The following is a 13824-nucleotide window of genomic DNA, read 5'->3' on the forward strand; positions in this document are numbered from 1 at the left end:
AAAAACAAAATTATGTTGTTAATAGGCAGATGCCTAGGAATGCAGCCGAGTGACACATTCTGAGTGTTATTTCCAAGCAAATATTGTTGTTTGTAAAGAGATAGCACAAGATGTAAAGCTATCCTGAAATTATAATCATAATTCACTGCTGTCTACTTAAAGAGAACTGGTATGACCCTTTATGCAGATACCAACCATAACAATGAAGGTAGGTCTTGACCTTTGACTTTCTGTTCTTCAAATCAGTATTTCTTGTACGCGTGCTTTCAATGGGTTATTAACTTTGGAGTGAACTATTCTCCTAAGCATGCTTCATTATAATTCCACTAAAGTTAATTTACAATAGTAGTAGTTTTGGCTTGCAGAAGGACCGAAAGGATTACCATTCTACCATGTTGGACATTACAGACACACACAATTAACTCTGAGAATTTTGTCTTCTCCGTTGGTTAGGTGTCATTTTATCTGAGAGTTCAGATTAGCTGACCAGGTGTTTTTCAGCACTACATTTCAAAGACAGAGATTTAGCTTTGTCTGATTTAGAACAGGAATATTCTTGAATGATGAGGGAAATTAATTTTGACCATCTGACACCATCTAGAAGAAAGGTATGAGAGTCACATGTGCCAAGCAGCTCAGAAACCTGAACATAAGATAAAGGCTTTCCACTATTCTACTCTTAAGCACTCAAGCAACTGAATGAGCACAAGCCATAAACTCCAGCCTTGATCACTCAAGCACATAATATAGTTTAGTGCTCCAATGTCTAAGGTGTCACCTTGGTAGGAGTTATTGAACATGTGGTCTCAACAATTGCGCCACTAATTGTGAACAGATAATATTCCTTCTCATTATCCTTCTGCAGCACAGTTATAACCAAATAAGGCAGGAGGAGACTTTAATAGACATGTGACTTCCAGTGAAATATTTTGACACCAGAGCCAATTAATACAGTTGCCTATTCCAGAAATTGGATTTGTTCAGTCCACATCCTTCAAATTCTTGATCCTGAAGATAATTCTCCCTGATACTCAGGAAACTTCAACAAAACAAAAATGAACTGAAACAGAAAGCAAATCCTTTCTTATGGTACATATTCATAAGGCCAGGGAAAGTATTTCAGTAACTGACTGTCAGAAGTGCACAAGCTAAATTCTGCACACATCTTTGGTGTACAGGAGCTTCTTGTCTTGTACCCAGAGAACTCCAAAGAAGTGGACAGTGCTGGGAAGATAATTAACAGTACCGTAGCATAACTTGTGAAACAATTTTACATTGCAGTAGAGATGGCATTGTGAGGTGCCATTTTTCCTGAGTCTCCTATCAAAATCACTCAGTTTGTCAGTATAAGTAATTATTTCTCAATTTAGCTCAGATTGACTGTCAAGACGCTTCCTCTCCCATCTCCTGTATTATATCCACTTACAGAAACCCTGTGCTTCGCATTATTAGCAAAGACATTTTTGTGCAACTTTACACACCTTCAGTGATGCCCAAGTGACCTCATTACACTTGTGTAGCTTTACACCTATTCCAACATATCCACTCTCTGATGGCAACCCAAAAGGATGCAATAAGCGTGTTATTCAGCCTGCAGAATATATACAACATGCTTCGGAAAGAGCTCAGCATGAATTTCAGGACGAAGCCTGAATTTGTGGGACTGGCAACTAGCAAAAACATCAACCATCTGTAAATCTGATACAGAAATCACTGAACAGAATGAATATCAATAAAGCAGTTGATGTGCCAACACTTCTACTTACTACATCAAATATCTCTACTTTGCTCGTACTTTGTCTTTCCATCATTTCCCCTGTTGTATGTTTCTCCACCTCTTGTTGTCAATTACTAGCAGCTACATCATTACAATAATCAGATTATCTCCTAGGCTAGTAACTGCCTCGGTCCCTTCAGAAGCTGAATGGAGAAATTATTACAAAAAAGAAAAGCTATTCTTCATTCTGGGATAGAGAAGAAAGAATAACAAGACAGATAGCTCTATGGGCCCCAAAGCAGGAATTAGGAAAGAATTAACTCACAATACTTCACATGGCCAAGAACAGTATTTTCATTTTACCTCTGAAGCCTGAACAGGGATCATAAAGACCCAATTGTCAAGCAGGAAAATTACTGATACTGTTTATCAAGGCATTCATTTCTGGTCAGATGCCTACAGCCAGTAATTGTCCTCACCTACACAGGAAGGGCAGCACTCGCTGGTGTTCCCTGCTCCCAGACCCTGAGGAAGGTATTCATAAAACTTTGAGAACATTTAGCTCTTTGTCACTTGGACTAGATAAACCACTTACGCAAGCTAGTAACAACCTCACGCAGTTTCTCTGATGAGCTTAGATACCATGGTGACAGCAGAAATATCTAGGATGGAAGACAGAGAAATTACCAAGTTATTTTGTTGAGCATCACTGCAAGGAAAGGTCTTAGACTTTCCTCTAAGATTTAACACTGAGCTAACTACCTCAATGTATAAAACACACTTTTTGCAACGATGACATGATTATAGCCAGCTAAGAAGTTTTCAGGAAAATTATCCAGCATAGTAAGAGAATTCAGAGTTTTCTACTCAGACGACTTAATGTAACCCAAAAAGATGTTCTTTTTTCAGTTGGGGCCAGACTAAAGATCCAGTCAATTGGCATTCCAGGCCTTCTGTGAAATGTTATAGCCATTTTTACAGACCAGTAAGCTGAGATGCACAGACAGAGTTAGTGTCAGTCAAAATAAGAGCTCAAGGAAGTTTTATGGTCTCATTAGTAGCCAGAAATGCTTTTGACATTTTGGGTAAAGAGGCATATTTCACAATGTAAAGACCGGTCTATTTATGTAGATGCACAACTACAAGGCATCTTTTTCAGCTGCAGTGCAGAAAAGCCTTTTAATTTTCATTTTACTCCATCATGCAGGCTGTGATCACAATGACACTCAAGATTAAAGATAAGAAATTAAGCATGGCCTCTTGGACATTTGAATAATACTTTTTTATTGCTAATAATCATTCTTCCAGATCATAATAAAGGGTAAAGAAAATAAATTATATCATCGTTATCTTCATATCTTGATGTGTGATTTGGCTATGAACCACAGTGACTAAATTTAGTATTATTAAAATTTAGAATGTTACACTTGTAGTACATCACAAACCACCTAGAAGTTCCAGTCAAAGAGCAGGTTCCCATTGTGCAGCACATTTTAATTATTACTAGTAGTTATTTCCGCCAACAGAAAATAGCATCTCTTACATGAAGGTCTCTCACTGCACAAGCAGAATTCACTACCCCAGAGGTGATCTGAGACCTCCTTTCCCTGGAATCCAGAGGAATTAACATCCATCCCAGGTATTTAGTGTCAGCCTACTTTTGATACTTCACAGATTTCTGTCTAGTAATTAAGGATGAAAGAAGGCAGTGTCCCTCCCTGAACCCAGCTGTATTGGAGAACTTGCTGAGAGCTATTGTTAGGAAGAGGAATGAGGTATTCTTTCCCTATAGTGACTTGGCAAAAATAGTCTACCAAACCAGCCAGTGATCCTGGGTAAACAATAAGATCCTAAATTAAAGGACAGCAAAGAAAGCGAGAATAAGCAAAGAATTACTATTCGTGGACTTGCCTACTCATCAAAGCATGGATGGAAGTAGTTATGCCAATATAAATATGTGCAGAATGTATGGTATGGTGTAGCTCGATACCTCTCTTACTTCATCCATACTAGGAGCTGTACTGTCACAACTATTTTGCATTAAAATATCACATTGCTGACAGAGAAAGAGTATCATAAATGCTGTGCAGCTGGAGCTAGATGTGGTATTTTTCTTCTGAAGTTCAGCTGCCCAGTGACCTACCCCATGCCATCCACTCTTTTCAGGGTGTTTTTTTTCCTTCATGTTGCTATGTGACCGATGGCCAATTGGCAAGGAGAGGAAAGAATTATCTGGAAATTTAAAGTATTAAATCTGCAGTGGTTAGAAAGGATTTTTTCCTCCAACAGAGATTAAAAAAAGTGTGTGCAATCTGGCTGCATCTGAATGCCAAAAGAAATATGACAGCTCTTAATGCTTGGGAAAAGCTTTTTTAAAAAAATGAATTAATTTATTTATTTATCTCTCTCTCTTTATTTTTTTTTTAATAAAATAAATAAAGTCTTGTTTCTTAAGGAAAAAAGGTTTAGGAAATCACACTCTGTCTGCCAAACTTTTTCAGTAACTTTTGAACCTGTTGCAATTCCTGAACAAATTCCAACCTAATCTGATCAAGGGATAAAGGGCTCAAAAATTTATGTCCTCACAAACTTTGTGAAAATCAGGGAATGTATAAAGGAAAAATATCAAAACTAGGATCTCTGTGGTTGGACAGGCTGAAGCAAACCCTCTGGCTATCCATTACATTTGCCATGGCCAGGCGATCAGCACACGCGTCTCTAAATTTACTGTGACACCTGCCTTTCATAGTCATGGGTCTTGGGGTGGCACGTAGGCAGCGTAGGAGCAGAGCTATGGCTTCACAGTGATGGGGTACACGTGAGAAGATACAGGAATGCCGTACTCAGGTACTGATGCTGCTTTAGTTCTGCTGCTTATGGAATAACTTCACTTATTTTCTACTTTCACCTCTTGCCTGGCACTCTTCCTTTCCTAAAATAAAATAAATAATTCACTGTCTATCAATCATTCTCATTGCAATAGGTCTGTTCTGGTTCATGGCTAAGTCTAAGAAAAGGGAAATCTCAAGGAAATCTGAGCCCTTTGACTTAATGAACAAATTAGGCCAAATTATTGAGAACAGATTCACCCATTGAACTCTGTGAGAGGAGCTGTTCTTGACAGGACAGGCTCCCCTCTCCCCCCCGCTTTAAAACTTCCTTTTCTCTCTCCTCTTTCACTTCTGGCTAATCCTTGTGAAAATGTTTTTCTGGTTTCTGTCTCTTTTCTTATAGCTGCCTTGCCAATTCACTGTCACCCCAGGACCACTGCTCTCTCTGTATTGCCCCCTCTGCCATCCCATTATAGGGAAGATCTAGAGAAGCAAAGATAGTTATTTTGCCAATTTCCCATGGGTCTAGTTCATTGGACATGGTTTTGCAACTCTGAAATATTGTTTTAATAAAGTTCAAGAGAGGAAACTATTGGCACTAAAAATGAATACATACTTTTGGTGGAATCTTTTATCTTACAGGTAATAGAAGAGGGAATTTCTGGAGGAGACTTGATTACTACTGGGACAGAGGGGGGTAAATTGACTTCAGATATGGGATACTTCTAACATACCAATACTGTTCCTTAGCTCCAGATACAAACACGTACAAATGCCCTTTTTGCTTTCTTTTCCTTATTCCTGGTACTTTTTTTTTTTGCACATACTTTTGAGTTTAAATGGAGCTTTCTTCATAGGATAACCTATCAGGGCTACTTTTTTTTTTCTCTACACAAGATTGTAAACCCTAGTTAACCAATTGAAGCCCAAGAAACAGGAGTTTTAAATGCTAACAAAGTTGAACTAAAAAATCAGTTTACTGGGTTTAAGGGAATGGCACTGTTTTAATTATCTGCATTTTAAATAGGGATCATCCATCACTGAAACATTTACAAATGACTTATTTTTTTGAAGGCTTCAACCTGAAACCACAGAAACTGAGACCGTTCTAGTTTTGAATTAAAAAAAAACAACCAAACAAAAAAAACCCAAACCCCCAACCAGCACTTTTGTGGGTTTTTTTTTGGTTTTTTTTTTTTCATTGAAAAAAATAATATTTGAAAATGTTCTCATAAATTTACTTCCCGGTGCAGCGCCTCACTTCAGGCGTTTTGCCTTGTTGAATGAGTGCGGCCGATGGGGGAGGGCTGGGAAGGGCAGACTCCCTTCGGGAGGGTGTGGAAAAGGAACGGGGCAGGAGGAAGGGCACGGCGCCGAAGCCGTGCGTTATTCATTGAGAGCGGAGGAGCGAACCGGGCAAGGCGGGACCCCGCTGCTCTCCCTTTCCCGCAGCCACCTCGGAAACTTTTGAACGCCAACGCAAAGCCGACCGGCACCATGAATTATTAACCTCCAACTTACACCAGCCAAAAGCCGAACACGCCGCCCCAGCCCCAGCCGGGGCTCCGCGCCTACACCTCCCGTCAGCCCGCGGCGCAGGGCCCCGCTCCGGCCTGCCCAGGCCCCTGCCCCCTGAGGGAGCCGCCGCCGCGGAAAACGCCATTTGGTAACTTTCGCCCGCTGGGCTGTATCAACCCCGGAAAGTGGGAGGGAGCTGTAGGACTCCCTTCTCGTTCTTCGGTGGGACGCTGCCCTCTTCCTCGGGAGGCGTCGCGGCAGGCAGCCCGGGCGGCTGGCGGGGCCTTCCTCGGGCGGCGGCGCCGCCATTGCGCCTCCCTCTCTCCAAGATGGCGGCGCCGTTGGCGGTAAATTCGGGTAAGAGGAATCTGAGCGTGGGGCCGTGGCTGCTCCTCCTCCTCCTTCTCCGCGGTGGTGCCGCTCGACGTCTTGCCCGCAGCCCGCCCGCCAGCCGGTCGGGCCACGCTGGCCCCGCGCCCCTCCTCAAAGCCCGCGGAGCCGGGGTCGGCGGCCTTCGCGGCACTGGGAAGGCCGAGAGTGAGGAGGCGGCGCGGCCCGGGCGGGTGGCGGGTTGTGGGGGCCGCGGTGGTGCTGGCAGGCGGTGGGGAGAGCGGCCTCCGTGCGGGCCTCCTGCCGTGCGGTGGCGTCCGGGGCGCTCAGGCCGCGCAGAGGTGATGGAGGTGCGGGGTCAGAGCTGCCGCCGTGCCCGGCCCATGCGGGCAAGGAGCGCATGAAGCTGGCGACGTGAGACAGCAAAGGCCACCTTGGTTCGAGAGGACTGTGTTAGCTCAGTGCGTGTGTGACGAAGCATCGCTTGTGTATTGCTCTCATCTCTTAATGCTGTGCGCCAATAAAAGGCGAAAAAGAAATGTGTCCTGAATTTTGCTCTGTTCTGCAGAAGTAGTCTGGAAATGTTGAGCTGGTTTCTCTTGCGCTGAGCGTTGCTAGGGATTAGGAGCATCAGGATCATTCCTGGTCCTTTCAGGGCCTGTCACAAGGAGCTGTTTTGGGTTACTAAGGCAGCACTTACCCAGTATAATTGGGGAATAAACCTAATACAAAACAAAATGACCAGATAATGGGAGAATAATTTAGGAGGTCCTCTGGTTCAAGCCTCCTTCTCTTCCTTCCTCTTAAAGCAACATCAGCTTAATCGAGTGGCTCAGGGCCTTATCTAAACTAGTTTTGAATACTTATAAGGATGAAGATCTTCCCAGAGGCCGCTCTGGGCTTCTGTTACAATGTGTGACCACCCTCACGTGTTGGTGGTTTTGTTTTTGGTTTTTTTTTTTTTTTTCCCTGCTGGCTAATTGGAAGTTTTGGTATTGCAGCTTGTGTCAGTTGCTGCCAATCTTCTCCCGGGGTACCTCTGTCTCTGTTTTCTGTGAACAGTGCCATACAAGAGTTGAAAACAACAAAGCCCTCATCTCTCTTTACCTTTTTCTCTTAAGACTGAACAAGGTTGGTTCCTTCAGCCTCTCCTCATTCATCCCATTCTTCAGCTCCCTATTTCAGTATCTTACTCTGGGCACCCCAAAACTGGACACAGTACTGGAGTGAAGGACTCTCAGAGATGTCTAAATAATCACTTCCCTATACCTGCTGGCTGCAACTCTGTTAGTACAGCTTGCCTTTGCTGTGAGGATGTGCTGCTGACTAGTGTACAGCTTCCCATCTACCAGGACACTTGGGTGTTTTTCTGTAACGCTGCTTTTTAGCCGCTTGGTCCCCAGCCTGCACTGTTGCTTGGAGTTATTCTGTCTCGGGTGCAAGACATTGCATTTGCGGTTGTTGACACAGGGAGAATGGAGACCCTGTGAAAAGCAGTTGTGACTGAAATGTGGGCATGGCCAAAAAGTCTGTAACTAAGATGGTGTGTGTCATAGTGACTAGTTAATAAAGTTAAAAGCTCCATTCCTGTGTCAAGCAAGGAGCAAATTTTACGGAGAAGATACTTTGATCTAATGGAATCAGTTCCATCCCTGTTCCCTCACAGAAAAGCAGTAGTAAAGCAAAGGCCCTTCATTTGAAACATGACTTTGTTAGAGTGGAAACTGGAGTAGTTCAAATGAGGCTACACTTTACTGTATGAATTGCATGGCAAGAAATTTTGTAGCTGTATAATTAAAAAGAAAAAAAGAGTTTTGCACCTAAAAGATGGGCTAAAAATTAAAGCAGATGTGGCACTAGAACTAATGAAGATTTTGCCTTAAGTTACAGTGTATACCCACCACTATAAGGGTGGTGTAAGGTGGTGTACCGCCACTGTGAAGGTGATGAGGCACTGGAACAGGTTGCCCAGAGAAGCTGTGCATGCCCCATCCCTGGAAGTGTTCAAGGCCAGGCTGGATGGGGCTTTGAGCAGCCTGGTCTAGTGGGAGGTGTCCCTGCCCATGGCAGGGAACTAGATGATCTTTATGGTCCCTTCCAACCCGAACCATTCTGTGATTCTGTATATTGTTTGTGGAACAGACATAGCGTGGTTAAGTCTATAGCTTGGCAAAAAGTTCAAGTTTAAGTATCAACTGCTATTGTTGACAAAAGAAGCAACTTAGCCTTTCCTTCCTTGCTGTTCCTGATGGGATGGTCAGCCTTTCTAAAACTGTAACAACAATAGGAATAGCATAAGTGGTGAAAAAGTCAGCACGATTGCTACAGTCCAACCTTTTTTCCATCCCAGTTATGTATTCCTTTCTCTGCAATATTCCATCTTTGTGCTAGCATAGCGTGTGCCATCACAGAGCAGACTGGGTTGTAGATATGATCCTGCTGAAAACAAACTTTTTTTGGATTAATTTACAGTTTGAGAAGTTAGATCCTTTTATTTGTTTTAGTGCCTTACAGTACGTGTATTTGGGCTGGTGCAAAGCTATTGTGTTGTAGGGACAAGAGCAAAGAAATGGGCCAGGGAAATAGTTGAACAGGTTTTGGCAGGCACCGTGGGTTGCTGCTTTTCATAAGAGTGAAAAGACTGTTTAGAGTGGAAGTAAATCTCTGAACTCTGAAGTTATGTGAGAGAGACAGTTAACAGCCTGGAGTGTGAAATTACTTGTCCAATAGTATCTATTTTTAATGCGTCTGTTTAGGCAGGGGTAACATGAGGTGATTAAAACACTCTGATGTTTAAAAAGGATGGAGGATTTGTCCTTTTTACAGGCTGTCCTCTCAGATACAGCTCTTCTGGCACTGCTAATTGCATTGTAAAGGACAGCGTGCGACACAGTAGTTTTTGTTAGTGCTGAGTTTGGGGTGAGAGGGTTTGTTTTTGTTTTATTCTTGTTTTATGTGGTTTCTTCCTTTGCAACAGAATAAAAGTGACAAAATTTTGGGTAGTTTATTGCTGCTTCCAAGACAGCTTAGGTACTGGTAAAACTGACTGAAACCAGGGGTCTCGGTCTCTGAGACCTGCTCTTGTCTCTGTGCTCACTCGCTGCACTTCGACTTGGCTTATTCTGCCTTATTATTCAGGGCATCCATGTAGCATTTTGCATTACTTTGAGGTGGTGTCTTGATTGTATGAAAGAGAGGGGCATCTTCACATCAGAGTAGCTACCTTTTGCTTGCTGCCTTAATGTAAGCAGCCCGGTCAAGACGAGCTGCAGATATATTTGACTTTGCATCTATTCACTGTTACCTTGAGGGATAGAGCTGGCTAGAACAAGATACACAAAGATAAAATGTTGCCTCTGCACTTGATTTTATACCGTAGTATTAACTTGTATATGAAAAAGAAGAGGGAGAGGGAGAAGTTTAAGCCAGTTTTGAGTGAAATGTTAGTGTTTTTGTAGATAGGCTAACCTGCAAGGCATAGTTCCATTTTATCGTTTCTTCAGAAACAAAGTGACTTTCAGAGGTTTCTGCCTTTCACTACCCTCTTGTTCTTTCCCTCTGCACTTCGGGTATTGCTCTTTCAGTTGTTTCAATGCTTAGCAGGGCCGCTTTGTAACCTGTGTTAATGAAATAATCTGATTTTTAAAAACAGGATTGGAAGAACTCTGGAAAATGTCGCTGCTTTTTAAAATTTGGATCACTTGACTAACATGACTTCCAGTGCAGGGTCTTAATTAATTAAGCAGGTGTGTGTATGGTTGGGAACAAGTGGCTCTGAATGAAGGAGGGCAGCAACCTCTTAAAGTAGCTTTTCCACTACCAAAATTGTAGCATGCAAAAACCCCCGCTAGCTTATCTTTGGGTCAGGGACCATCTCAGTAGATGCTCAGAAACACATAACACTACCTACAATCAGGCAGTGGGTGTTATGTGGTAGCTTGCAGGCAAACTGAATACAGTTGATAATAAATTTATCTGGTATGTTTAGCAGTGACTTGTGGTGTGTAGAATCTGAAACTTTCACAAATACAAATGATGTCTAACAAGGGAAATGTTTTGATATGTCTGTTTAATGTGGGTCTTAACGTTTTGAGTTGTGTGGCGGTTGTGTTTTTTTGTTTTTTTGTTTTTTTGTTTTTTTTGTTTTTTTTAACAGGATGTTAATACTAAGTGGTAAGAATAATTTTCCATCTGTGAGGTTTTCAGTTTAGCCAACGGTTCTGTCAGAAGACTGAAGACTAGTTTGGCATACTGTTTTCATGAGACCCGAAGCAAATAAGGAAACTTCTAGTGCAATCTTCAGGCTACAGACTTTGGGTCCGCAGTGGTACAACTTCTACTGAGGAAGAGATCATTTCAGCTGTAGTACTGAATTCAGATTTGAAGTATGCAGAGGAAACCTTTTTCCCCAGTGTTGAGGAGGAGGAGAGATTGCATTTCTAGAGTAGGGTCAGGTTTATCTTGAATAATAATGTATTTGTTTGCTAGCTTCCAGAACTAATCTGGTCTCTTCTAATTATATTGATCTATCTATTTCTAGGAAAGGAAATTCATCCCTTTATGAAGCTGTTGTGGACAATGTTAGCAGCAAATGTGTCTCAGGGATCAGTAGTACTTGTTTGATTGTTTTTTTAAAAATAAACATGAGAAAATGAAAAAGTCTTTAGGCTTATGATTTTTGTTTCTTACGTAATACTGCCCTTAATCATATGGTTTTGGTTTCTCGTATATTTTATTCTGCAGAGTCTGATGCAATGATGCACCAGATCATGATAGCACTGCTGTTCATTTTCAGTCCCTCATATATTAGGTATTTCTTTGTTTTGGAGTTTTCTGTCAAAAATGGAAAGCGGGAAGCCTGCCTTGCTGAGTGTTCTGGTTTTGGCTGGGATAGAGTTCGTTTTCTTACTAGCAGCTGGCATAGTGATATGTTTTGGATTTAGGATGAGAATAATGTTGAACATACTAATATTTTAGTTGTTGCTAAGTAGTCAAGGACTTTTCAGCTTCTCATGGCGGGGAGCACCCAAGATGCTGGGAGGGGACACAGCCAGGACAGCTGATCCAAACTGACCAAAGGGATATTCCATACCATATGACGTCATGCTCAGTATATAAGCCTGGAGGAAGAAGAAAGAAGTGGGGGATGTTTGGAGTGATAGTGTTTGTCTTCCCAAGTAACTGTTATGTGTGATGGAGCCCTGCTTTCCTGGAAATGTCTGAACACCTGCCTGCCCATGGGAAGCAGTGAATGAATTCCTTCTTTTGCTTTGCTTGCATGCATAGCTTTTGCATTGCCAATTAAACTGTCTTTATCTCAACCCATGAGTTTTCTTACTTTTACTTTTCTGATTCTCTCCCCCATCGCACTGAGCAGGAGTGAGTGAGTGGCTGTGTGGTGCTTAGTTACTGGCTGGGGTTAAACCATGACACTGAGTTTACCGCCAGATTCAAGGTCTGCTCTCTAGTTCTTAGTTATCCTTTAATCTTACCAAATTGTGTAGAATTTCTTAGGCGTATAAGGATGCAAGATTACACCCAGAGATTGTATCAAATATCTTCATAAGATGACTTTCAGCCCCAGAATTTATCTGCATACATGATCTTTTCTGCTTCTCTAGATCCTTAAATGCAATTAGGCTTTATATCACACCATTGCTGGGTTGGTTTTTTTTGGTGCCTTAAGAGGGGAAAATATGCTTTGCTTGATGGGCATAACAGTCTCTACTGTCAAGTCGAGATTAACAGTAAGTTAAAAAAGTATCCTTATTGAAAATAGCATATTAATACTTTGCTTCCTTTGTTTCTTTCTGTATTTCAAATACATTGGTTTTTTTGTTTTATTTCTTCATTTAGCTGCCAGCTTGTGGGGTCCATATAAGGACATATGGCAGACTGTAATGAATGCCATTTGGAAAAGGCAACCTGAAGCTATTCATCGCCTTGACCAGGTTTTAAAGAAGCACAAATCTGACTTCATTTCTCTCTTCAGAAATCCGGTACTGGACTGATGCTCTCTTGTGGAATGAATTTACTCTGTCTTGTATTGTTGGATTACGTACCATTTAGGCCCTGAGGATTCTTTTCAGTATACGTTTTTACAGTACATAACACAAACGTGTTATAGCAATCTTGTTCTTCTGTAAGAATACAAATAGCTTGAATAATATCTATTATTTTGAGTCTTGTACAGGAAGACTTTATCTACAACATATTTTTTTCCCCGCATTACTTGAATGCTATTTTGAAAAGAATATTAAAAGTACTGATGTTCCATCAGTCGAGTCTTAGCTTTTTTCACTACTCTTGTGTGTCTGAAATAAAGCACAAAACTATTTTGTCTGGTTTTGGTCCATGTTCATGCTTCAGTCAGGCTAACGAACACACAGAACAAGTGAACACATGAATTTACAAAATATATAATGTCTTGTTAGGAATATGAGATGATGTGGAGAAACTCACTGCTTCTTGGCTGGTGGATCACAAGGTAGCAACTAGAAATATGTCTTCTTTCAGTGGTGTTGCTTCTGAAACAGTATATGGCTTTTTAAACTGATAGATCAGAAAATTTAACAGTCAGCTATAGAGTTTTGTCAGTATATTTTAGCGTCTGAGTTTAATAGAAAAAGAATAATGCAGAAGATAGTGCTTTGGAGTAACGCAACAGTTCTGATCAATAGTCCAGATTTCCTTCATTGAGGTGATACCAATTCCTGTGGAGAATTATATCAAAACTTACTTTCAGTCTCCATTATTCCGGGTAAACTAAATGTCATCACCAATTTTCTAAGATTATTTTTGGTACATTCCCACAAAGAGACCATTGCCGTGCAAGTGTGAAGCATTTTTAGGATGCCTTTACTATCTCTGTATTTTAAAAACACTGCCTTTGTCTTTATGATGACAACCTAACCAGTCAGAACTGTATTTGTGAGGAAAGATTAATGTGTAAAGCTTTATTCAGTATTTGATCTTGCCATTTTGGATAACTCCCGATGCTTGTTTCTCTTGCAGCCAAAGAATGTACAGCAGCATGAGAAAATCCAGAAAGCAAGTACAGAAGGGGTTGCTATCCAGGGTCAGCAGGGAACTAGGCTTTTGCCAGAGCAACTCATCAGAGAAGCCTTTATCCTCAGTGACCTCTTTGATATTGGAGAGTTGGCAGCTGTTGAGCTCCTTCTAGCTGGTGAGAAGGGAAAATATTTAAGAGCTGGAGAAATAAACTTAAATAGGGCCTTCTTATTTAAGTATATGCTTAACATGAATGCATGATTCAGTCGAGGCCTTAGCTTCCTAACATAGAATGTTCTTAAAAAGAAATCTACTGTCACTGTAATGTAATACGGTAACAGTGTTCTGAACCTTAATGTTCATATTTTATGCAGCTATTGCAAAAGGGGGAATAATTTGAGGTTTTTTAATGATTTA

At 41.4% G+C, this 13824-nt stretch overlaps 1 protein-coding gene across 2 annotated transcripts in view; it reads left to right on the forward strand.

Moving 5' to 3' along the window:
- NUP205 (nucleoporin 205) overlaps nucleotides 1-13824 on the forward strand; it is a 67610-nt gene that overhangs the window by 6711 nt on the left and 47075 nt on the right. The window contains exons 1-3 of one of the 2 annotated variants that reach the window (XM_063322696.1): nucleotides 5953-6423; nucleotides 12253-12395; nucleotides 13411-13582. In XM_063322696.1, coding sequence (XP_063178766.1) covers nucleotides 6396-6423; nucleotides 12253-12395; nucleotides 13411-13582 — 343 coding nt within the window. In that variant the 5' untranslated portion in view covers nucleotides 5953-6395. Of the gene's footprint in view, nucleotides 1-5952; nucleotides 6424-12252; nucleotides 12396-13410; nucleotides 13583-13824 lie in introns of those variants that run through there. The other variant, XM_063322697.1, reaches the window with a different exon arrangement.

This window comes from Chroicocephalus ridibundus, chromosome 1 (assembly GCF_963924245.1).
Source record: "Chroicocephalus ridibundus chromosome 1, bChrRid1.1, whole genome shotgun sequence".
NCBI lineage: Eukaryota > Metazoa > Chordata > Aves > Charadriiformes > Laridae > Chroicocephalus > Chroicocephalus ridibundus.